General features: G+C 36.7%; 2 protein-coding genes across 3 annotated transcripts in view; one reads left to right on the forward strand and one right to left on the reverse strand.

Moving 5' to 3' along the window:
* The window catches only part of LOC128996142 (uncharacterized), a 129,341-nt gene that overhangs the window by 21,134 nt on the left and 85,580 nt on the right, over nt 1-22,627 (reverse strand). Inside the window, exons 7-9 of the mRNA XM_054421268.1 lie at nt 12,233-12,429; nt 11,771-11,857; nt 10,413-10,514 (exon numbers count right to left, since the gene is read on the reverse strand). Coding sequence (XP_054277243.1) covers nt 10,413-10,514; nt 11,771-11,857; nt 12,233-12,429 — 386 coding nt within the window. The remainder of the gene's footprint in view (nt 1-10,412; nt 10,515-11,770; nt 11,858-12,232; nt 12,430-22,627) is intronic.
* Nucleotides 1,081-10,235, forward strand: LOC128996143 (uncharacterized). Of its 2 annotated transcripts, none has more exons than XM_054421270.1 (2): nt 1,081-1,190; nt 8,168-10,235. In XM_054421270.1, the coding sequence occupies exon 2, from the start codon at nt 8,248-8,250 to the stop codon at nt 9,769-9,771; it is 1,524 nt and encodes a 507-aa protein (XP_054277245.1). In that variant the 5' UTR covers nt 1,081-1,190; nt 8,168-8,247; the 3' UTR covers nt 9,772-10,235. The 2 variants fall into 2 exon arrangements, with proteins under 2 accessions (XP_054277245.1, XP_054277246.1); XM_054421271.1 differs by lacking the exon at nt 1,081-1,190 and adding an exon at nt 4,354-4,442.

Here is a 22,627-nt window from a genome sequence, read left to right on the forward strand (position 1 = left end):
ATATGGTTCAAAAGATTACATTGTTCTTATGGGGCATCAATCCAATATGGCCGACTGCTACTGCCCACTCTTAATGCCTCCGGTAAGTTTCGAGCCGGCTACCTTCGAATAATCAGCCCGGTGCGCTATCCACTACACCACCGAGACCGATGGCTGTAAAACCTATACCCTTATTTTGACCTAACCTATACATGTAATAATTGTGTCTACTTGGTTCAATAAACGAGTTATTGTGTTATTATTGAGTTACTGTACATCGTATAGGTTCTATTTTCTTTGATCGTATCGTTGCGGTAACGGTGTTCGTTCGAGCGGTGGTGGGCGGTGGCGGTCTGTCGGGAAGGGAAGGGTTTCTGTTTGGCACGGCGGCGCGGGTATTTACTCAGGGGAGGTATAGAAGAGGCTACGATGACAGCTGTGGGCTTCTTATTAGCTGAGGGAACGACATTACCGTAAGAAAACTGTCAGTAGCCATCAGCCTCCGTGGTCTAATGGTTAGCGTGCCGGGCTGATAAACTTTAAGTCCCGGGTTCGAATCCTACTGGTAGCATTAACTTTTTGTCCAAGATTTTTTTATTATCAGCATGTTTGGTTGGTTTGGTTCGGTTATTACAGTTTAATTTTATTATTAAGTCATTACAAAATTTTAATTGAGCGAATTCTAGTTTTATTTAATAAACAGAACTATTTTTCCGATTACTAAACTTTTGTTATATTATTTCTTTATCAGCAAGTTTGGTTAGTTCGGTTAGGTTATGATAGTTTAATTTTATAATTAAATAATAATAAAATTGAATTTGAGACATTTATAATTTTATTTTATGAACAGAACTATTTTTGCGATAACCTTCATTGCCAAAGTGCTCTCTACTACAGCGCTGTTCACGGAGGAATTTTGAACTAAATGCCTCATTCGTACCTCCCCTAAGTCAGACCCGGCGGCGCGGTGGTGTAGTGGGGGAAGGCGCGGTGGCGGGTGGTTGTTGGTGTTACGATCGGGAAGGCCCCGAAGGGGAGAGCTTCGTGAAAGAGAGTGGACAGTGGACAGACCAGACCAGACAAAAAAAGTGACAGTAGGAGTAGACGACACAATACAGTGTCTTCATTTGTTTGTGGGTTTGTTGGGATAGCAAAAACTAACAGTATTTTTCTCAATCGAGAAAGGTTGGTTACAATTATCTTAGTTGCAGGTGAGTTATGTTATATTTAATAGTCAAAGGTTATATAGCCTACAATTCATAAGGCTTCAGGCCTAGGCCTATCATTAATGAAACTTTATTAGGCTACCCTAAGTTATCCACCTTTAGCCTTTAGCCTAACTTATCAGTTACCTTAGGCTAAGTTACTATGAAACCAAACAGACAACCAATCTCCCTGTACTACGTTGTCGTTGTAGCAACTTATGAAATAAAAGTTAGTGTAGGCCTAGTCCTAGTAGAATGTACTGTAAGAGCTATGATAGAGTGAGTTGCATTGTAAATAATACCCCATTTGTAACCAAATCATGAACTGTAAATACAATTATAGACCTAATAATAAACCTAGCAATTTTTATAAGTTACTTAACTTATTTACGACAGCAAACTCAATGTAGGTATCATATACTAGGCCTAAATAGTCACAAAAACTAATGGTGAAAACAGAACATTAGACTGTAGCACACTCACACAACCTCACAATTGAGTTAGTGGCTCTTAAAGCGATTTTCTTTTTTAATAGGTACAAGTTTTGCAGCAGCAGGTCAATGAGTGCTACATCATCTAAAAAGTCAATAATAAAGGCTCAGGCGTAAGTTTTTTCGGGCACAGTTTCGTGGAGAACCTGCAATAAGTTATACCTATTATTGGGAGAAATTTTCATTTAAGTAACTTATACAAATTTATTAGGCCTAACTTAATACATTTTAATCGATACAAATAACTTACCGGTAACTTATTGGATTTAAATATTGGCTAGCTGTGTGCCCGTTCTACGCACGGGGATCTTAGTCAGTTGAATGTGACAAAAATCACAAAATGTGTTGGGTTTTTGGACATTTGTAACTTTATTTCTTAAGTAGTTAGGCCATGGATTTAGTGATGTAAAATACCCAGGTATTTAAAACTCGGGGTAAATACCCTGGGTATTTACCCGGGTAAATACCCAAAATCCATAAATACCCGGGTATTTTGGGTATTTATGAAATCAATTGAAATTCATTTTTATCTACCCCTAAATATGTTATTGTTATCATTACATGATAAATTAGGATAGTCTATTTCACCTTTTACAGTAACTTGAAGCTTTGCAGAATTGCTAGTACCTTTTATTTAATGATTTAGCACTTTTTTTATGAAATCAAGACAACACCTCATCAGAGAAATAGTGAACCTAAATCTACTTCTACTGTTATTAAAACTGTTAGTTAAAATTTGTATTGTGTAAATGGCTTGGAAGGCAAGACAGACCCAAGGCCTGATTGATATAGGCAGAATGGCAGAATACTGAATGTACAGTAGACTCCCTCTTATCCGGACTCCTCGGGACCGAGGCTAGTCCAGATAACGGGTTTTCTGGTTAAACCAACGTCCCCAAAAACTTGTTAAAACAGAAACCGTGTACTGGTACTGTCATGTTCGACTTTAATTTAGGAGAGCATTGTATTTAGATACGTGATCACTGGTCTTAAATCTTTCCCACGAGAACAGTCGTTTCAGTACCGCTCACTTCTTGCCAATCTAGTCAGGTTAAACCAATGGGCTGATAAAAATTGTCCGGTTAAAAGGTGTCCGGATAAGAGGGGGTCTACATTAAACTTTTCTGTGTTACCGCTTAGTTGGGAACAATAATATATTTGGATAAACCTATTAAAAAATGTATCTCCTGTTTTTTGGTCTAACTTAGGGCCTATAATATATGTAATGTTGAAAGATTTATTGTGCTATAGATTCAAATTTTTTGTATCACATGTTTATAAAATTAGTTTTTTATTTTTTATTTTTTTTTTTTGTATAGCTTAAGTTTACCAACAAAAGATCTAGAACAAAAATATTATTAAATCCTGCCTGAAAAAATTAATTGAATTTTAATTATTTTCTTAAGTTGTTTACACATAGGCCACTACTAGGTTAAATTTCTGTCTTTCTAAATAATAATTATTACTTTACAAATTATTTTTCTTTACTTTTAATAAAATAAATTCATCTATCTATCATAGAAATTAAAAAATCATAAGCAGTCAGGACCAGTGCAACCATGCGACCAGGGTATTTATGCCGATTATGCTTTATGCTCAGACCTGGGTATTTATGGCGATCATACCGAGAAGTAAAATGCTAGTAGTGACCATATGAAATTTTGTTTAACACATTTTATTATCATTTTGCTATCCTTACAAGGTAATAATTGCAAAAAAACATCTCAATCTTCTCTAACTTTAATACAAATTATAAATACCCAGTTTTTGGGTTTTTACCCGGGCCTGGGGTAAATACCCAGGTAAATACCCAATTTATATTTACCTACCCACTGGGTATTTACCCGGCCCACATCACTACATGGATTCCATGAAAAAGTAGCCTACAGGTATCAAGGATCGTCATCGAAAAGGTTGTTATGAATAAGTAGGTAGGCGTACGTACCCAAGAGATGGGCTATAGGCCTATTGGCTGTATGGTCCAGCGATTGCATCACACGGTGAGTAGAAACAGAAAGTGACACACTGGAAAAGCGAGTTTAGCATCATCCGTATACCTCTATTACTTACAATCACCCCACTGCAGTTGTGATTTTTTTACTCGTTGTACAGTTGTACTTTTTTACTTTACACAATCGCCATTGGAGCGCCATCAGTGAGTGGAAACCTTGTTTGTAAGCTAATGGCGACGATCATTATAAGTGTCCCAGTCCTATACAACACTGATTCAAGGTCTTCTTTCTGGTTATCAAAACTCCCCACGCTATGATGTCGAATCACAAATGGCTTTAAAATAGGGAAAAATATGCTATTTTTGCAGTTTTCTTGTGTGTTATAGAGCGTATTCTTCTTATCAGCGTAAAGATACTGACGACAGATTATTTTCTAGATGTTCAATATGTTTTTGACTCATATTTTTTTTCCTTCAAGTTTTTATCCAAGATGATCCCTACAAATTTTGTTTCTGATACAGTGTTGTGATTGATGTTGAGCTTGTAGTCTGAAGGCTAGTCTGGTTTTTGTTGAGAAGTTTATATTGACTGTTTTTTTTTCATTTATAATGAGGTTTAGTGAGGAACATACTTTTGAAGCTAGTTTTTTTTGTCTCAGTATTTAGGACGGTATTGTAGATACTGGGTAGAGAATAGTGGTATCATCCGCAAACATTATGCATGTTTATTCTGTTTACATGTAGTCCGGGAAGCTGTTGATACAGATGATGAAATACAGAGGTCCTTGGATGGAGCCTTGAGGGATTCCTCGTTCGGTGAGTTTTGTGGATGATTTAATTTTTGTTTCGATGCTATTTTTGTAGTGGATTACTTCAACTTGTTGATTTTGGTCTGCAAAATAATTTTTAATCCATTTTAGGGATTTTCCTGTAATATTTAATTGCTCTAGCTTATTTATTTGAATATTTTGGTCCAAACTGTCAAAAGCTTTTTGTAAGTCCAGAAAAATTCCAGAGGCTAATTTGAATGTAGATAATCTTCTCAAGATGCTTGGAGAATATTGGTACAGTAGACCCCCTCTTAACCGACCTCGTATTAACCGATAATCAGATTATCCGCCTTCGATCGTAAAATAATACAGTTTGTTTTAACCGACCTTGCTTTGAGAGCAGTTTGGTTTAACCGCCGCTTTCTAGTAATCTCGGCATTTCCGCTCCCACGCTCGGCTATAGGAGCTGAACCATAGCTTATCTCCACAGGATATGACTAAGAATAAGTTATTTTGTATTGATCGCAAAAAATATAGCATATTGTCAGTTTGTCATCATCGTTTGTGAGCACATCTGATCTGATTTGTTATCTGTGCGGCAAATTTATAACATCGTAAAGTGCATTACGATTTTGAGAACTGATAATCTTATCGCTGGAGTAAACAAACAACCAACTTGTAGGGAGGGCAGGGAAGGGGGGTTAACAACTCCAAGGTCAAGATAGTTTTTGTGCCTTGAGCCTCCAGTGAAAGGCTATAAATAAACATCCTGTCTTGTAACAAAATGGTTGCTTGTATCTTTAATTTCGACAATAGGTTCTGTACTGTATTACGATGGATTTGGAAAGCATCAATTAATACATTTCAGTACTAAAGTTATTAAAATAGGAATTTTTATTGACTCTTGCCTAGTACTATAATATATTCCACTGAAAGTAGGACTATTTGACTTAACCGTGTTTGTGCTTGTGACTTTTCTAACAAAACGAAAAAGGAGATAAGAGTAGTTTATTTTATAAATGATGCAATTGTATGACTTCAAAATAATGATTATATAATTCCAAATGAATAGCACTTCATTATATTATGATTTTCGGGATTGCCCGTTCTAACCGACCTTTTAAGTTATCCGACCTAGGTCCGGTCCCATTAGGGTCGGTTAAGAGGGGGTCTACTGTATCACTGAGATGGGTCGTTAATTTTCCATCTCTGAGAGCTGTCACCTTTCTTGTGTTTAGGGTAGACTGTAGCCAATTTCATTCTGTTAGGTATTATTGCTTGGTCTATTGAAGAGTTGATGATGTGGAGTAGAGGAAAACCAATTTCTTGTTGACAATTTTTAATTACTTTATTTGATATTTCATTGAATCCAGATTTGGTGGTAGTTTAGAAAATATTTGTTTTAGCTCATCCATTGTTACTGGTCTGAAGGTTGATATCTCAGACTGGGATGGATGGCGTCGTCCTGTAATCCAGCTACTAGGAGGTCACGAATTGTGGATATTTATAGGATGCGATACTCCCTGGTGTGGATTAACGTCCACACAAGTGAATACTACGACTATCCGCAGTACTATCCTGATAATTAGACCAATTCGTATATTCCTAGGTAAAAATGTGGTTCGGATTCCACTATAAACTATAGGTCCCTTAGTTGCCATTAGCTGTATGGGCTATAAATTAACAATGTCAAAGGAATAAGTGTTAAATGTCTATGGAATAAGTGCTGGCCTTAGTCACTAACAAGATTAAATATCACACCACTCATCCTACACTCTTCTCCATTCATACTAGGCTTAAAATACCAGATCATTGTTGTTTGTTGTGGAGTATTCACTAACCAATGATACCATTTTGAAAGTTGCTCACATATTACTACTGGTGGGGAGGGGGGGCTAATTTCAGTGAAGTTGGCCCCAACAGTTTTTTTCATTATAGCTCCTGAACCGTAAGAGCACTAACAATGGGAGTTGAAGCTTCTATAAGCACTAACTTTAAAAACGGTACCAACGGTTAGTGCTAGTAAGTGGTTCAATTCCCATCGTTAGTGCTCTTACGGTCCAGGAGCTATAACGAAAAATCTGGGGGCCACGGAAGTTACCCTCCCCTCAGTTAATAAGAACCTGCGCAGAAACTAAAAGATCACATGGTTCGTGCTGGTGGATATAGCGTACCCTCCAAACCTGTGTGGCGCGAAAAGGCGCCAGGGTCCTTTTGTTTCTGGGATGTCTATAACTAACTTCCGTGAAGTTGGCCTACCCCACAGTTTTTTAGTTATAGCTTCTGAACCGTAAGAGCACTAACCGTTAGTACCGTTTCGAAAGTTAGTGATCACACAATACTACTGGGGGCATCATTACTACCCCCACATATTACTACACCACAGTTTTTAGTTATAGCTCCTGAACCGTAAGAGCACTAGATACACGTTTTGTTGTTCGTTAGTTCTTCTATGGGGAGGGCAACTTTACGGACCTGTTGTTTGTTGCCGGTTGATTGGTAGTAGGTTTGTTTTGTAAAATAGTTTTGAGGGTGTTGCGAATCAAAAATGGATCGTCCGAGAGAGTATTAACTGTTTTTAAAGAGAGTGTTTTATCATTTACATCAGGTCTGCTTGTATTTCTTTATTAATAATTATATTCCATATTTCCTTTATTTGGTTGCTAGAGTCTCTTAGAATTCAGTTCTTACAGTTGAAAAGATTCACTTTACAGTATTATTTACTTACTTAAGAGCATTGTTTTGTTAATTTACAGTAGAAGTTTGGACCAATGAGGTTCGAGGATTGAGAGAAGAAGTAAAAAATTGTAATGCTTTGAACATCAACTTATCAGCTGTTAAGTACATGCTTTACAGCTATTATACATGCTATATTAGCTAAATATATATTTTTTTTATCCAATTACAAAATAATCTAAAGCTTAATCCACAAAACTTAAATACAGTACACCCTCTCTAGTTCGGCCACCTAGGGTGCTGTCAAGCCCCTAGATTGGCTATCACTTTGCATGGTAGTTCCCATATTAACTACCAAATGGCCGGACAAATCGGGTGTACTATTAAAGGTTGTTAATAGGTAGCCTACCAAAGGTTAGAAAATAAACAAATTACATTATTTTGATATTCATGTAACACATAAGACCTGAGTTACCAAAATTAAGCTTTTGACATTTCTATATTGAATTGTCATTTTGTTTACACTCTCAGATATATTTCTTCAACACTGGACTGATTTGCCCCTTTCTAGACGCTCCAGAATGTCATTATTTGTTTCATTGTCAAAAAAATGTGTTTGTTTTTTCACTCATTTTATAATTGACATTTTTCTAACAATAAACCCTTACACAGAACTCTCATTTACTTTCAATGTTCACACTCAAAAACATTCTAATACTGTTGAGAAAAAAAACATACACTTACGAAATCACCAAAACGCATTGTTTAACACACTGTTTACCATAGGTGCAACCGATCAAGTGTAGAAGCACCCATCACCTAAACTGACATAGGCCTAACTTTGTTTAGTTTACTTCTACGTCTGAAAATTAAACATTCAAGTTGAATCCTGTTTAAGGTAATTCGCCTGAGACTATGTGTTTCATCCTCCTGAGACCAACAGACCAACCGGCCAAACTTCTATCACACCAATCAAAGTCGAATTAGAGAAAGTCTACTGCATTAAATTGTGAAAAGTACAAATAGCTTACTTGACTATAACTGCAGAATTTTAACTTGCCAAAAAAATAATATGTTGTTTTATTGTTTTTTTAGGGTGACACGCAGAAACTTATAAGGATTAACTATGAACAAATACTTTATCACGTAAAATAACAAGTGCCAGTTTTTATAACATGAACGCCACAAAGAAAAAAGAAACAATTCTGTGTCATAAAACAAATTCTCGCAAAAATGAATCAAACCAACCTAGAGCTAATATTGAAGATTTGCCTGAAGAAATGCTTGAAATTATTGCTGGATTCTTATCATGTAAGGATTTAAACAGTTGTTTTAATGTATGCAAAAAATGGAGACGGATACTTAACAGTGACAAATTTTGGAAAAAATGCTGCAAGTATCCAGAAAAATACTTTAAATTGTCATCCGTTCAAGTCAGTAAAATACCTGCTTTCATAGATGCTTGCAAATGGAGGAAACATTGGCTTTTACAAAAACGTATCTGGAAAAATTGGAGTAGTGGTACATTCACAACTGACACATTTGCAGGAGAACTCGGTCATATGTCAATGGACTCTGTTGATGAACATGGTAATCATTGGCTATTCTGTTATGGGTCAAATGAGATAAATGTATGGAATATTACTAATGAACCTTTTCTACACTCTAATTATGAACAGCAACATTTTTTTGCTTTGTGGCCTTTGCAAGATAAAGTTTTAACGTGTCGTTCCAATTATGTAAAAGTTTTCAACTTCAAGCACCCAGAAAACGAGTTGCAGCTAAGTTACAGATTCAAGTTTGATAGAAAGAACATACTTCCAGAAAATGAAAAGGTCTCTAATGACGACTATGTCAGTGGTGTTCGATATATTTTAGTGGATGACAGATTTCTTATTGGATACCAGGAAAATGTAAGTGACATTGCAACAGCGTGTATGTATATATGGGACATTAACACAAAAAAAGTTAGAAATCAAAGTATCTATCAAGAATCTTTTGTGAGGTTTGTCCAACAAACCAGAGGAAGCAATGTGCTGGATCATTTTAATGGTGGAATGGTTCTATTTGATGGAGACAATGGCAAGTTTTTAGTCAATTTGATTGATGATAGACATAAACTGTGCCATGTAAGCTTGTTTAGTCTTGTTGAAATGAAGTTTGTGAAGGTAGTAGCTCAGTTTGAGAGTAGAACAGCATGGTGTCTTATGAAAGGTGACATTGTTGTCACATTCCACATCGTCTGCGAGAACAAATCTCAGATATCCGTGTTTAATCTTAACACTGGCCTTCTCGCCAAGTTATACTTCCCATTCGAACGGAACCCCATACTCAATAATGAGCTAAGGTTTGACTGTAACAAAGTAATTTTAAAAGTAAGAAATAAAATAACTGTACTGACCTTAACTGATTCGGTCCATGTAAAGGAAAATAGCTTTGAACTCGATGAAAGCAACAAAAACGGTTGTATTTTAAAATATTTTGATCCCAAATTCTTGCTGTTGTATGACTGTTCTATTCTTTCTTCTGGAAATTTGACTGTGTGGGATATTGATTCAGGAATCAAACTGTGGGGGTTGCGTAAGTTGTCTCATTTGGTATTGTACAAACCGATCATAAATACTTTTGAGTACCCCGGAAGACTTCTTGTTCGCTTTTGTGATGAAAGCAATTTTAGAATTTTGAAGTTTGATGCCTGAGTAGTACAGCATTACCTACTTAAGTTAACAATGTACCTGAAACACCCAGTTTTGTAAAAAGTTTTTACTATGTTTGATTAAAAATCTGTGTTTGAGCTAATTTAGTTGATATAGGTAGGGCTTTTAACCATTCAAAACTATATATATATTTGTTTTAAAATGAAGTAGAATTTTCATCTGCTGGAATCAGTAAACAAAATTTTAGTAGTTTGGGAGCATACCTACTGTCTAAAGATCAGACCTTAAAGTTCCAAGGTTACATATTACAGTTAGCCATACTCATTAATCTAAGCAACCAAATGCTTAGAACCAAGGGGGGGAAATTGGGGTACCTAGCCAAAAAAGATTCTTTGGACATCTAAACATATACGGTTATCTATAACGTAACTCTACGGGACATGCTCTCACTATATCCTATGATTGTATTGTTGGTACGTTATATTTTTACACACTACCTAGATAAATCACAAGATGTTATAACTTTATATAATAGTTTTAGTATTTTGATTTGTTAAAATTATTGTCAATTGTATAACTGTATAAAACTGTAAATAAATAATGATATTTTCAAATATTTGTGTATCATGACACAATTTGTCAACAATCTAGTTGAGATGTTTTATTTTTTCTATCTTACCCACCTGAAGCGGTGTTCTGTGAAGAGAATGTCACTAGAGTTCCTTGGATGAGTTCATCTACATCCAAGGTTATTTCATCACTTAACACATCTTGGATTGTTTCACCTTGAAACAAAAAGTCCTGGTTTGATAAACAGAATTTTGGATATTACTTGACACTATATGTAATTTTGATGAAAATTTCAGAACAATAAGCATCTTATTTTAAAACATTTTTGAATTGCAACAAATTTGGCTAGTTTATCAGCAAATTTCACTGTCTTATTTTTGTGTCACTGTGTGAACGTGAGCAGAATAAGATAGAGAAATATTCTGTGGTTGGGGTATAAGATTTATCCAAACTATGCACTGAGACTAAATGAACATGCATACTACGAGTAGTTCTCTAATTTACAAATGGAGGTCCCAAACATGTAAAGACTTTAATGTTCAAATTGTGTGCCACTTGTACAAACAACTTGCATGGTAAAGTTTTATTGCAGAAACATAATAATTGGTAATGTTTTGTTCCACTAAAGCCTTCAACTCATTTTCATTACATGAGTCTACTAATACTATTGGATTATTTTGTATGAGATGGACCTGTGCGCAAATTGCGTATCCTATTAGGGTCTAAGACTAAGACTAGATTTCAAGATAAAACAAATAATGCAATACCCTTTTACTGTTCACAAAGATTATGTTTGTTTGAGACAGTTATTAGGCAAATAAAACAACCTATTTACAGTAAACATATTGCTTTTAGATCTACACCTTTAAGAGTGGTTTACCTACCTAAATCAGGCTGCAATATTACTTACAGTCACAACAAACCGAGCGTGTGTCGCGGGACTGCGGTGGGGAGCCAGTGGCCCACGGACAGTCAGTGTTACAAAACTAAGATTAGCGTCTTTTCATTTTTAAATAAACAAGAATTTAGAACCATAACAAGATTATTCTGTCAAAATAACCTGAGATACAGCAATCAATTAATATGAGAGAAAACTCACGATTAATATGATCAAAATCATACAATTTCAAATTAATATCCAAAACGTTACCTTTTTGAGAATGATTTCTATTCATGTTTGGAAACAGGGTTACTGTACTTAATTTAGCAAAATGTTAAATTTATCCCAAACATAATTACCTCCATGTAGGTGGTACTTATATATTTTTATCTTGTAAAGTAGTACGCCTGGTAAAAATGTTGAGAAACCAATTTATAGGACCAATCATTAAAAATAGTTTTCTTACATACTGACTGAACTGCCAATGATTGCGCACATGTAAATTTTAATATGTTAAATCTATCTACATTTTAATAAATTTTTAGCCTCTGTAGTACGATTATAATTTGAGTATTATCAAAAAGTATTTACCTTCTGGTTGACTGTTGTTTCTATAAATAAGTGCACCAGTTAGTGAAACAACTGAAGATCTCTTGAACAGGGGCTCGGCTAATATTGCTGAAAATAACGCAAGTTTAGTTAGCACTAGTTATAATCTTGCTCTCTGTTTTATTTATCATTTAGTGATGTAATTGGGATAAATAAACATATATCATTTCATTTCATTCCCATAGCTGCGTGTGGTGCCAATCCGCTCATATCCGTTTTCATTTTCCTCAAGTAGACAAAGTCGCATTACTGTCAATTGTTTGTAAAGGGGAGATGTTGACTTAATGATTCTCTTTTAGGTGTATTTAATGGTTGGTGCTTTACTACCACTATTATATATATATTATACACATTTTACAAACAATTATCCTTAAATGTAATTGTTATTGTTTGGTGAAATTGCGTAGATTAATGCATACAAGGAGAAGTGTATTTGTAGCTTACCTACCACCACGGCCCTAGCATACCCGGCTATGTCCCCCATCACGTTAACCACAGCACCATTGTGGTGGGGCTCTGTCCACTCAGCACCTTTGGAGCTCCGTGGGCGAAATACCACAACAATACTGTGGTACCTCAGTTGGGACTCTGACTCCCCGCCACTGGTCTGACGGAGTCGCAATCTTACGTCATTTACTGTTCTGAAACAAAAGAAATTCTGAAAAAAACTGATTCAGCAAACTAACACATACTTTCTCCCATTAACTTGACACTAAAATTAAACATTCTACAACTTTTATGATTACAAAATCACTTTTGAAATCCTATGGGAAAAATCATAGAAATTGCATTAACGATCAAACATTATATTTTACAGCGATAGGGGTTGTGTCATTTTTTTCATGGCTAGAAGGTCTATGGGCTAGTGTTAGTATGGCAACAGCAGGTAGTAGGGAACCCGAATCTCAACAATCTCACGAGGCCCTGACGTTCCCAATCTGACCCCTCCCAGACTCAGTGATTATGTGTGTACTAACCCTCCGTACTTCACAACCATTAAGTTCTGTTGTAAGAAAGACTTAGTAAACCAAAAGTATGGCTTTTATTCATTCAAAATTACAACCATGTTTTAGTTAAGAACAAATACAATATTTACAAACAAATCAAATAATAAATATTATCAGGTGATAATGTTCACATCACCACATTCTCCCCCACTAGTTTTCAAGGTAGGTATAGCATATGTAATCCTTTAGATATGACGGAGGCTTGACATTCCTCTTTGGACGTAGTTCCCCCACAGCCGTCTCTGAAGTTGGGGTCTGAGATACCGTTTGTTTAGTTTCATTTTGAACTTCATTGGGGTAAATGTCTGAATTTATATTTTCAACAATCTCTCAGTAGTGTTGTCTTCATGAGGTAGATCACCAGGAGGTAGGCCAGCGGGTGCAAGATGTCTCAGGGATACTTGTGATTCTGACCCATCTCTTCTTCTGACGAGAGCGTACTGTGGATTTGATTCCAAAAGTTGAACTGGCTCCACAAGGTCATCATATTTATTAGATCTTACAAACTTTCTAAGCAGGACAGGACCAGGAGCGGATAGCCAAGATGGTAAGGAGTCTCCATTGGTAGATCTTCTGCTATGTATAAAGAATCTTTCGTGCGGTGTGCAGTTTTTCGCAGTGCATAAAAGAGATCTGACTGAGTGAAGTGCCTCCTGTAATACTTCTTCCCATGCAGCAACTGGCAGGTTGTGGTTTTTCAAAGCTAGTAGGATGGTTCGCCATATTGTTCCATTGAAGCGTTCAATCTGAGAGTTCCCTCTAGGGTTATAAGGTGTCGTATGACTTGTAGCTACTCCGTACTTGTGAAGAAAGTCCGTCAGCTCTCGCGACATGAAAGATGAACCTCTATCTGAATGTACAAAGGACGGGGCTCCAAACATAAAAAATAGATCTGAAAAACATCTGATAACTGTTGCTGAACTAATGTCCTTACAGGGGTAAGCAAATACAAAACGAGAATACTCGTCCACCATGGTTAAAAGGTAACGGTTTCTGGTTGTTGATGGAAGAGGGCCCTTAAAGTCAATATTTAGACGTTCGAAGGGAGTGGTTGCCTTTATCAATTTGCCTTGGAATTGGTGAAATCTTGGCTTCACTTCTGCACATGTTTGACAAGCTGACGTCATCCTTTTTACATCATCCAGAGTGTAGTTTAGATTTTTAGTTTTAATCCAATGAAACATTCGAGTGACTCCCATGGCAGAGAGATTTGTGTAATTCAAACAACTTAGCATTGTCCCAGCGAACCGCACATGCCCGAGAGAGCGTATCTGCTTTTACATTCTCCCTACCAGGTCGGTACACTATTTCATATTGATAAGGTGTTAGCTCTAGTCGCCATCTCATAACTTTATCGTTCTTGATTTTGCTTGTATGCCTCTTGTCAAAGATAGATGATAAAGCTTGCTGATCCGTGTATAATCTGAAGTCTCTTCCGATAAGAAATGATTTCCATTTTTGAAGGGCTTCGACAATGGCAACGGCTTCTTTTTCAACAGCTGAATACAGCTTCTCAGATTTGTTTAGAGTCCGTGAGAAAAAAGCAATTGGCCGATTATCTTGACTCAAAGTTGCTGCCACGGCTATGTCAGATGCGTCAGTCTCCACTACCAGTGGCTCCTGCCCATTCCTAGGAGTAATTACTGAGTTTGCAATGTCAAGTTTGAGGGCTTCAAAATCTGCAACCGCTTCCTGTGACAAAGGAAAAGAATTGACTTGTGTCAGGTTTCTTATTTTATCAGAAAACCGATGTATCCATTTTGAATAGTGAGCGAAAAATCCTAGGACTCGCTTTAGTGAAACTTGGTCTTTGGGCACAGGAAGTGACAGTAGAGATTCTAGCCGATCTGGATCAGGTCGAATAGAGTTATGGGAAACTAAATGTCCCTACAAGGTTATTGAAGACTGGTTGAACTTGCTCTTTTCGTTGTTGATTACAAGTCCATACTTAGTTACAGCATCTAAAAATGTTCTTAGATTCTCATCATGATCCTTTTGATCCTTTCCACATACGGTCAAATCATCCAGATAGGCATACACTCCATTCAGTTTTTCTTTTCTAATGATTTGGTCCATGGTCTTTTGAAAACATGCCACCCCGTTGGTTACGCCAAATGGGATTCTTCTGAATTGAAAAAGACGACCAGCAGCCTCAAAAGCAGTGTACTTCTTCTCTTCGTCAGAAATTGGTATTTGATAGTATGCTTGCTTTAGATCAATGGCACTAAAAACCTTGTTCGTCGCTACAGTGGATACTAGATCATCTATGTTTGGTAAGGGATAGGCGTCTAACAGAGTAAATTTGTTTATCGTTTGCGAATAGTCCACACACAGTCGCTTCTTCCCTTTGTCGTTTGTAACAACCAACACTTGTGCACGCCAAGGTGACGAACTAGGTTCAATGATCTCCTCAGTCTGTAGTCTTTCCATTTCTTGTTTTATAAATTGCATATCTTCATCAGAGTAACGTCGTGATTTTGTGGCTATTGGCTTACAATCTGGAGTTAAATTGCAGAATAGTTTGGGTGGTTCAACTTTGGCACAGGAGCACACCAACAGAGGAGGTTTCTTACCTCCAAACCAAACCTGTATATTTGAGTGGAGTTTCATGATATCATGTCCGATAAGCACGTCAGTACAAAGATCTTCAAGAACAGTCAACTTAAAATTGTTGTAATTGTGATTCAACAGATTTAGGTTGATTTTAACAAACCCGTGGACGTTTGATTTCATATTAGAAGCAGCTAGTGATACTTGTCCACTTTCATTATACATTTTAATTTTGTTTAACTGAACAAATTTCAAGTTTACAAAGCTTGATGTACTCCCGGTGTCTATTAAGCAATTTGCTTTCAGGCCATTCACTTTCAACTACATTCACTCCTTCAATACAGATGTATTATGTGTAGTTGCTATTAGTGCAGCTGATGTACTAGACGTCTTCTGTTTTACTTTAAAATGTTGAGTTGGATTACTTTTACAGACTCTCGCATAATGCCCTGTCTTGTTACATTTCCCACAAGTTGCTTCTCTGGCTGGACAGCGATCTCTAGAGTGTCTATCATGCCCACAAAAATAACACTTGCCATCAACATTTTTAATAGCGGAAACAGTCGCTTCTTCCTTTTGTTGTAGTGGGAATTCGTACTGACAAGCTTGCTTTGCCAATTCATTCGTTGCACAAGTTTGCATTCCGTACATAGATTTTGGATAGCTCTCGACTTGAGCTTGAGCCATTTCAAGAGCTCTAGACTGTTCCACTGCTTCAGCTAGGTCTAAAGTTTTATTTTCAAATAGTCTCTGTCGTATGTATGACAAGGCTAAGCCATTGATAAAAGCATCACGAATGTAATGATCCCTGTATTGAATCGCATTAACAGCTTCAAAAACGCAATCTTGGCTCAAAAGTTTCAGTTCCGACACATATTTGTCAATAGTCTCACCTTGTTGCTGTTTTCTAGTCATTACTAAATATCTTGAGAATATTTCATTCTTTTGTTTGATGTAAATTGAGTTAAGAACTCTCAAAGCGTCTTGGTAAGTTTCAGATTCCTTGATAAATTTATAAGTAGTAAAAGATAATCGATTAGTTAGTAGTTTCAGTTTGTCCTTGTCTTCAACAAATTCTGTCATGGTTAGAAAGTCTTCGAATGTTTGTAACCAGTGCGTCCATTCCTCTGAGGCAGTTGGAGATTCCGGGTCAATTTGCAATTTGTCTGGTCTAAGGAATTTCTCCATTGTAATGTAGCACTAACTGAGTTTATCAATGAATGAATAAAATTGTTGTAAGAAAGACTTAGTAAACCAAAAGTATGGCTTTTATTCATTCAAAATTACAACCATGTTTTAGTTAAGAACAAATACAATATTTACAAACAAATCAAATAATAAATATTATCAGGTGATAATGTTCACATCACCACAAGTTCTGATACAGTAACTTTAGTAGTTAATTGGTTGCAATGGGGACCAATCAATAATTGCTATTAAAAGCACTTTGAATATTTTGAATCTCTGAGGGCATAGGTCGAAATTGAAACGGCCGAATTGGGTGTTAGGACAGAAACCTTCAGAAGTAGGTATATATTTACATAAATACCGGGTGTCCCATAATAGTCTAACCCCCTGGTTAATTTGTGAATGGTCCCATATATTCAAACAAGCTTTGATACACGTCACTAGGGTAAAGTAAAGTTCTTTATGTGGGTAATTTGAAATTCACTACCCGCCCCCAAATAGCTGGAGGTAACTTAAAGTGTTTAAACAGCAACCACTATCAAGTAGCACATGATTTTACAGGAAATTAGTTTTAAAGAATATCGGGGAAAACCAGACCTCTCTATCTCAACCCATTACAGAATGGCGGACATTTTTATTTTTCATCAGCCTGAGAGGGAGATATGAAAATAAACCACCTAACCCTCAAAAAATTCCTACAAAAGGTTTTTTTTCGTTTTTTGGTAGGGTTAGGTGTGCTGATCAACATACCAAAAGTTTACCAAAGTTTGACAACTGGAAAGGCCTCAATTTCAAGATGGCGTCCAAGATAGTGTCAAATATCAAACTTCTATAAATTTCATCCCAAAGATGTAGTTAGAGGCTACTTATTCGTTTTAAGGGTCCCTAAACTTAAATGAAACATATACATTATACATAAATTTCAATTTAAAAACAAAAGGTCACAATATTTTATCATGTTTGAGTAGTTATAGTATTATTTTTATCTCAAACAGCCTAATAAAAACTAGGCTCTCATTTATTTTTCAATTGTCTTAGTTTAAATTGTTGTAAACGTTCACCTTAATTTTAGACAAAAGCATTAAGTAAACATCCCTAATGATACATTTTTATAAAAAAAACCTCACAAAATAAAACGTATATCATTTAATTAATGTAAAACGAAAATGGCTATGTTCAAAATATTTTGATCGTAAACAGTGAGGTTGACATTTTTATAGGTTTTTTTTCATCAGTAGGCCTACTTGTTTAGGGCACCAGACCTTAAATATTACATGTAAAATACATTAAAAGAGGATAAATGTAATAATAAATATGCTTACTTCCTAGCAGAAGTCTACGGAAATAAAAAATTTCATACTTTTACTGAATTCAGCAAGAAAATAGTACAGTTTTTTCAGGTAAGTATTTTGTAAATAAATTTCACATTTACAGTTGCCTAACTTGTTTATTGTTTACGAGTTCTGATATCGTAAACAAAACTAAATGGTCTATAGAAGATTTATATTGTTCTACAGACACTGTACAAGTTCGTAAAAAGGGAGTTGAAGGAATAAACAAAGCAGGATTGGAAAGAGGAGAAGAATTAATTGTGTGTGTACCCAGGAGATAAAGTTCACGCGAAATGCAGACATCGGTATATTAATAAGGACATACAAATTTAAGCTGGGAATAAATTAGAAACGTTAAAGAGAAGCGCTAGGGTATCTATTTAGACTGTCTCTTCTGCGGTACTGCAGTCACAGAAAGAAGTTCTAGTGCTAGCTGTGTAAAGACAGAAGAATTTGTAAAAACAATAATTGCCTGCTTTATTAGTCGATTGGACGAATGGTCAGGTATTGTGAGTGGAAGAATATAATATTACGGACATGATCTGATCGCCGCTAACTGTGTTTACCACCACTCCTGTAGCAGTAACATTCGTTCTGGCTTTAGCGTACCAGTTCAGTTTCAAAATGGACAAACTGAGAAAAAGTAAGCCCAGACGACCCAGAAATTAAGATCCAGAACAAGCATTTCTGAAAATATGTAGATATTTAGAAACCAATGATGATGAACAGCTAACAATATCTCACATATAAAAAAATGGGGAATTTCTTGAAAGAGAAGATTCACAACCGTTTGGAAGATGTTATTTGAAAGAAAAGCTAAATCAGAAGTATAGAAATAACCTCTATTTTTCTGAAGGATAAGGACTTCTAGATATTGTCACAATGAGGGAAATAAAATATTCTTAGATCATATTTCAGCACACTTGAAAAGGACGAGGAATCCCAGAAAAAGGCTATCATCGAAACACCAGCCCTTAGGATTGATATAAAGGCCTCCACTCTGTCCGTTACAGACCAGTATCCAAGTGAGAAATTCCTGAATCTGGATTCCACCCTTTCTTTCATAACTGAATGCTTGCAGACTTTGTTAAAATGGTGTTTTATTAGGCTAAAATACAGATCGTAAGAACGCAGGAATTGGTCAAGCCATCATCTAAGCAGCCCGACCACGCACTGTTGTTGCTCCTTTACAAATCGGCTTTGCAGTTCAAGTACACCATCTATATCGATCTCAATTTCTTGTCGATACTTTACATGCCATAGGATTTAGTTCATCATACAAAGTCAGCATTCCAGAGGCTTATTAGCAGAAATGCAATGATTGAATATTGGGAAAATTTGTTTCTAACTCCGAACCAAGCTAGGACTGACATAGAGATGCTCGGAAGCGGCAGTTTTATGTGGGGTTCCGATTCCCTAACTCATTGCGCTGTAACCTCTTTAAGTAAAAAGATTGTTTCTGCTACCTACATCATTTGTTACTCCAGAACAACTTCCTCCAACCGAGTCATTAACAAAATACCATTGCCTAAGAGTGTATTTTTAAATCATGAATTGGGCTTAAATGGATAAAAATATGAATGCTATTAATTGGGGATGGAAACTAGAGAGCAATAAGCATGTACCAATAATGACTAATAAACCTGTTGCACCAGAAAGTCTTCTACATATTCTACACTGCATGTTGAACATTCGATGCAGTTGCACAAGATATGAACTACCATGCACGTCTGCATGTGGACTGTGCCAAACCGAAAACTGTGAAAATAAATTCAATGAGTCTGGGTTGAAGAAGTTGACAATGAATACTTGTAAATGTGTTGTTTTGTAAAAAAATAAACTTTTGTTGTCATTTTAAATGTGTTGTTTGCATTCAGTGGCCCTGAAAACATATAGGTAGACACCAGTATTACTTTTCTAGGACAAAAATTGCAGGCGTTAGGTAATTTACACCATATTGGACGCCATCTTGAAATTAAGGCATTTCCAGTGGTCAAACTTTGGTAAACTTTTAGTATGTTGATCAGTACACATAATACTACAGAAAACCGCAGAAATACCTCTTGTAGGAATTTTTTTAGGGTAAAATTATAATTTCCGCCGTCTACGAGGCATGTTTTTTTAAAGTAAGTACCGTTTTTAAATTTCTCCATTCCAGCTCTGCAATTGGCATTTTGGACATTTGTGCTGTGTATGAGCATCTATTGGCAAGCCTGAGCCGGGAATTCGGCAACAATCGGCCGTGTTTACATCCGGTTTTGAGCATTCAAAATGGTGCCGCCAATTGAGATTGCCGCCGACTGTGAAGTGCGCGATGTAATTAGATTTTTAAGTGAGTAGGTAATCTTGGCCACACCTTCATAAAAAGTATGGCCACAGGTTCGTTGAAAAGTATGGCCACAGGTTCGACTGAGAACGTGGCCACACCTCGACGTTGAGTTTTCGTTTAGGTACACGGTTACACCTTAGGTCTCGAGTAAGAACGTGGCCACAGCTCTTGAGTTTGAGTTTTCGTCTAGGTACATAGTAGGAGAATCAATACTTGCGAGCGCGCACATGGCGTTACATCGATGGTCGTCCCAGAGGGTGGCCATATCGACGGTCGTTCAAGAGGGTGGCCACATCGACGTGCCAGAGTGTGGACACATCGAACGAGGGTGATCGTGCTGTGGCCACAATGTGTTTTTTGATGGTCGTGTCAGAGTGTGGCCACATCGGAGTGGTCGTGCTGCGTTCACATAGAATCACAGAAGGGTACATACAACGGTTTGTGGGTGGCCTGTGATTTGTTTGGGATTTTTGGGATATTTTTGGACTAATAAACAAGATTGAGTATAAAATCCTTTATTTGTCTGATACAGGTTTATAATACATATGGCAATTTTCACTGCAGGTTGACGCATGTCTGATTTTATCTTCTAAAATAGATTGCAACTTGTTGCAAAAGCGCATTTCATCTAGAGCCACTTGCATCCAGGATAATTCTTCCTTGTCCTTCTTAGGTGGTTTGTAAACCCAGTAAACAGGGTTGTTATCAATTAAAACCCGTTTAGTATCCATCCAAGCGATTATTCTATTTTGTTGTAGCAACCTCAATATTTGTGAAATTTCTGTGTCATGAGCGGTGTGACCGGCAGATTGTGACATAACCAGTAGTCTTAACCTGTCCACTAGTGTGTTGACGTTCTGGTTGTAAAACGTATACTGACGCAAACCACTACCTGTTGGTTTTGGATAGAATAATGGAGAAACTACTGAAGTATATTTCTTCTCTTTGTTTGAATTTATATGTTTGCCAAAAGAGTACGATTGAAGGTGCGCGTTGGTAGGTATTAAGATTTCCTTGTATGTGGATAAATCATTTTGTTTGTACAACTTTGGATCTTTCATGAAAAGTAGTTCTAAAAGACCTTGAGATCATTTTAACGTTTTGTTCTTAACAAACGCCTCAGATTGTGAAAACGTAATCTTTGAGTCTCCAATAAGAGTTCTACCGCTACCATTTGGACGAACTCCATAGACAAAGTCTAACTTATCTTTGTAGTCTGGACTAGCCAAGCGAAGTAGATAGGTTTCAAAAGAGATTTCATCTTCTGTTTGAGTAGACATGTCATTGTGTGTTGTAACCTCTTTACTCAGCTCCTCTTTCTTTATTTCTATTTTTGGATGAACAAAGGATTTCTAACTTTCAACCACTGCTTTTTGTAATGGTTCAACGAATGGTTTGGATCCGATCTCCAATGAACTCCTCTTCTCATCTTCGTTGCGGCGTATCTCTTGATACTTGCCACGCACTGCTTTAACTAGCTTTCGTAATTCTTCTTTCACTGCTATGTTTTGTGATATACTACTTTGCTTTTTCTTTGGCTGTTGGAAACGTTTTGTCCTTCGTCTTCTTTGGAGCACCTTTCCTCTACGAAACATTTTCATTGACTGTTACCTAAAATGATAAGTTGTGTTATATATCAGTCACAAATGTGTCTAGTCCACATCTGTAACGACCAGCAAACAAATCAAAGTCCTTACAGATCATGAGCAATTGCAACTCACTATATATAGCGCTCTCTCTAGGTCACCCGCCACTTGACATTGGACTCCTCAGACTTTATTGTTTTAAATTTATGTTATAGCTTCAAAATTTAAGGTAAAAAAATATCCACATTTCTCTTTTTTTTACCGAATGGAAGCTAAACTGCAACAACTCAAGGCAGTCGAGGGGCTGGAGAGGGTTGGTGCTCTCGACTTAACAAACCCGGCGGGGTACCCGATCGTCGGGTTAAGGCCACACACACATCCGACTTATGGAAAATCCCTTATTGCAGAGGTGGATATGGGTGACAGAAGAGTCATCACATTTCTACCATAGCGCTTTGCAATAGACATGACCACTGAAGAAGTAAAAAAAATTGCATTAGGAGGATATAAAATCAAATGTACGGGGATCGCAAATAGATCCCCGATTATTGAAATTTTTAAATGAATTCTTTCGAAATAAATCATATGACAAAGAACTCTTGTCTCATTCACACAAACCCTGACCATTCTCAACACTCAAACCGGTCCGACGAGTCAAGGTTGCTGCAGGTGGCAGGAACCCTGACCATACCCAAAAACCAGTCACAAGGATGTTGCATCCGACGGTGACCCAGACACACCCAGTCTGACAGTTAACACTCAGTTGTTTCTCCCCAGGTAAAGTTATCCTAATCACAGGCCACCCACAAACCGTTGGATGTACCCTTCTGCGATTCGATGTGATCACA

Source organism: Macrosteles quadrilineatus, unplaced genomic scaffold (assembly GCF_028750875.1).
Source record: "Macrosteles quadrilineatus isolate MER2022 unplaced genomic scaffold, UCM_ALF_1.0 Scaffold_6__1_contigs__length_79288215, whole genome shotgun sequence".
NCBI classification, from domain to species: domain Eukaryota; kingdom Metazoa; phylum Arthropoda; class Insecta; order Hemiptera; family Cicadellidae; genus Macrosteles; species Macrosteles quadrilineatus.